General features: G+C 61.6%; 1 protein-coding gene across 1 annotated transcript in view; it reads right to left on the bottom strand.

Moving 5' to 3' along the window:
* Positions 1-912: 912 nt before the first annotated feature.
* MNEG_4264 (Transcription factor bHLH140) overlaps positions 913-2,685 on the bottom strand; it is a gene marked incomplete at both ends in the record, with an annotated part of 4,188 nt that continues 2,415 nt past the window's right edge. The window contains 3 exons of the mRNA XM_014047259.1: positions 913-1,122; positions 1,536-1,911; positions 2,310-2,384. Coding sequence (XP_013902713.1) covers positions 913-1,122; positions 1,536-1,911; positions 2,310-2,384 — 661 coding nt within the window. The remainder of the gene's footprint in view (positions 1,123-1,535; positions 1,912-2,309; positions 2,385-2,685) is intronic.

Here is a 2,685-nt window from a genome sequence, read left to right as displayed (position 1 = left end):
AGACGGGCAGTTGCCCTGACCCCCGCGCCCGTCCTTAAAACATACTGGGTGCCCAGCGCCCGGTCCACTCTACTCTACTCTACTCCCACAATGAGCGGCGCATATCACGCAGGTATTGTGTCTGCAAACGTCAAAGGTGTGGTGACTCATTCAACTGTGCGACAGCCAGAGGCGCACGTCTACAACATGGGTATCACACACCGCGGAATGCTCCTTGCCGTCAAACCATACACATTCCTTGCAGTGCTGCCTGGCTGTGAAGCGAATTTGCACAAGGTGTATCATTGCAGCAGGGGTTGCACGCCTCCATATTAGAGTGCCGGTGAGTATCGCCACTACCCTCCCACACCGAGCCTCACAACCCAGCTTGTGGCGATTGTTGGTGACCTGATGGCTCACACATTCGGTTGGGCAGCCCGCCTTGCGCGTACATGCCTGCACCAAAAACCCCGGATGGAACTTCCTCGGCTGGCCAGCAGACTGTGCGAAATCGTTGTGCTGCCCATGAAATCAGGTATCGGCGTGCCAGAGAGCCCTCGATTGTTGCTCAGACCACTGAACCCTAGCGCGGACATATATAATCATCCTTCATGATGGACGCCCCACCGGTGTTGATAAGGAGTGACTTACAACCGCTGGATCAGGCCTGGTGTAAAAATCCCTCGGGAGAGCTTTTGGGAGGATGAGGCAGCAGTCTGGCCCATTGAGCACAATCAAAGGTGCCACTCATCACAAGGCGGCTGATCCAACGCAAGCCTTGCCCGTCCGAGAAAATGGTCAAACCTCTGCAAAAATGAAAGAGCCTGTCAAAGGGAGCCTGTCAAGTCAAAAGTACAGGTGCACTGCCAAATGTACATACAGCTGCAGGGGCCACAAGGCCGAGCGAGACGCCGGCCGTGGGCCAATCTCTCGTCACGGCAGCGGGGCTGCGCAGGCGGAGATGTGCGCCTTGAGCGCGGGCATGTTGGTCGCGGCCGCGCCGCAGCGGTTGCAGCGCAGCGGGCCCTTCAGCAGCGCCTCGGCCGCTTCCGCGTCCACCGCTACGCGGCCGTCGCCCTCCAGCTGGCGCATGGCCGCGTCAATAGGCAGGAAGAAGGGGGTGCAGAAGGAGTTCCAGTGCTTCTGCAGGCAGGGTTGGGCGGTGTTTGCAGTGGGATGAGTGTTGGATGGTTGTCATCCAACATGAGCCAGGCGTCGATAGGAGAGGAGTGAAAGTGGTTGACAGCAAGTAGCAACAACTGCAGCCGGGCTGCAAGGCAGGTTAGACCGCGGGTGACATCAATCGGACACACCGTCAGGACGCAGGCGCTGCGTTTGGGCCACAAGCGGCATGTCTGTGCCCCTGCCCCCCTCCCCTCTGGGCCTGACGCAGGCCTAGACCGGGTCCCCGGGCCGTCCGACCCCCAATCCAAGCTGGTGCAAAATCCGAGCGCTCGCACGCAATAGGCAAAGCGGCGCGGGCCTTTCTCCGCCAGGGCGCCTCGTCAGCGTTACGGCAGAGCGGCATGCATCTCAGTGCACCCCGATTGCCTTACCTTATTCTTGAGGGCCGGTGAGTCCATGTCTGTGCTGATGACGTGCAGGTGCAGTCGCAGAAGTGAAGGCACGCTGTGGAAGCCCAGCGCCCAGCCGCTGGGGATGGGGGCCGGCTCGGTCTCTGCTCCCGCAGCCTCCTGGGCCTGCTCGCGCCGCTGCTCATGTCCCTGCTGCTCCTGTTCATGTTCCTGCTGCTGCTCCTGCTGCTGCTGCTGCTGCTCCTGCTGCTGCTGCTGGTCCTGCCGCCGTTGCTGCTCCCGCCGCACCAGGTCCAGCGCCAGCGCCCGCATGCGCCCCAGCAGCGGGAGGTGGCGGGGCGCCAGGTGCGACACGCTGTCTAGATCCTCCTCCCTGGAGATGACCAGCAGGTGAGATCTGCTTGGGGTTTTGTTTGGGGGCGCAGGGGTGGGGCCGGGGTCAAGTGAGCAGAGTAGGAAGGTTGGGGTGCGAGGGCCTCAGTGAAGGGATTTCTGGGTCGCGAGGACACAGGGATGAGCAGCCTGGTTGAAGCGGACCAAGGACTGGGAATGGGCGCGTATGCGTTTGGAAATATTCAGACAAAGCACACCTTTGGTGGTGGCGGCCTCGCTGTGCTGGGTGCTGGGTGCGTCAGCGCCTGATATCGACGTCATGCCGCAGCACAGGCGTTGGGTGCCATGGGAAGGCGACACGCTCGCACACATTTACATGGAAGTAACAGCGCCGTGACACATCCAAAACCAAAAGAGTCCATTGCGTAAAATCTGGGTGAATCGTTCAACCTCTCCACCCACCTGGCCTTGGGGTACTTGTCTCTGATCGCCACCAGATCGTCATCCACATGAAGGATGACCTGATCGCCGCGGTGCCTGTCCGAGGATAGTGAGGTCGCATCGTGGTGGCGACGCACATGTCAAGCAGCAGAGGGGAGGGCGAGGCGAGCGGGGCGGGCAAGGGAGGAGCGACAAGCGGGTTGTCGATCCGGGCCACGCGGGGCGGCCGGGCGAAGGCGGTGCACCTGGCAACGGCAGGCCACACACACTTGGGGTGTCCCTGTGGCTGTGGCGCACATCAGATTAAAACCAGGGCTCCACCCCTGACACACCTGTCCGGGTGGCGGGCAACACTCTCCAAAACGCGCAGGCAGCCCGGCCCGCCCCCGCCACCCTT

Source organism: Monoraphidium neglectum (assembly GCF_000611645.1).
Source record: "Monoraphidium neglectum strain SAG 48.87 unplaced genomic scaffold scaffold00583, whole genome shotgun sequence".
In the NCBI taxonomy this organism is placed as follows: Eukaryota; Viridiplantae; Chlorophyta; class Chlorophyceae; order Sphaeropleales; family Selenastraceae; genus Monoraphidium; species Monoraphidium neglectum.
The sequence above is the reverse complement of the archived record's forward strand: the minus strand, read 5'-3'. Positions and strand labels throughout refer to the sequence as shown.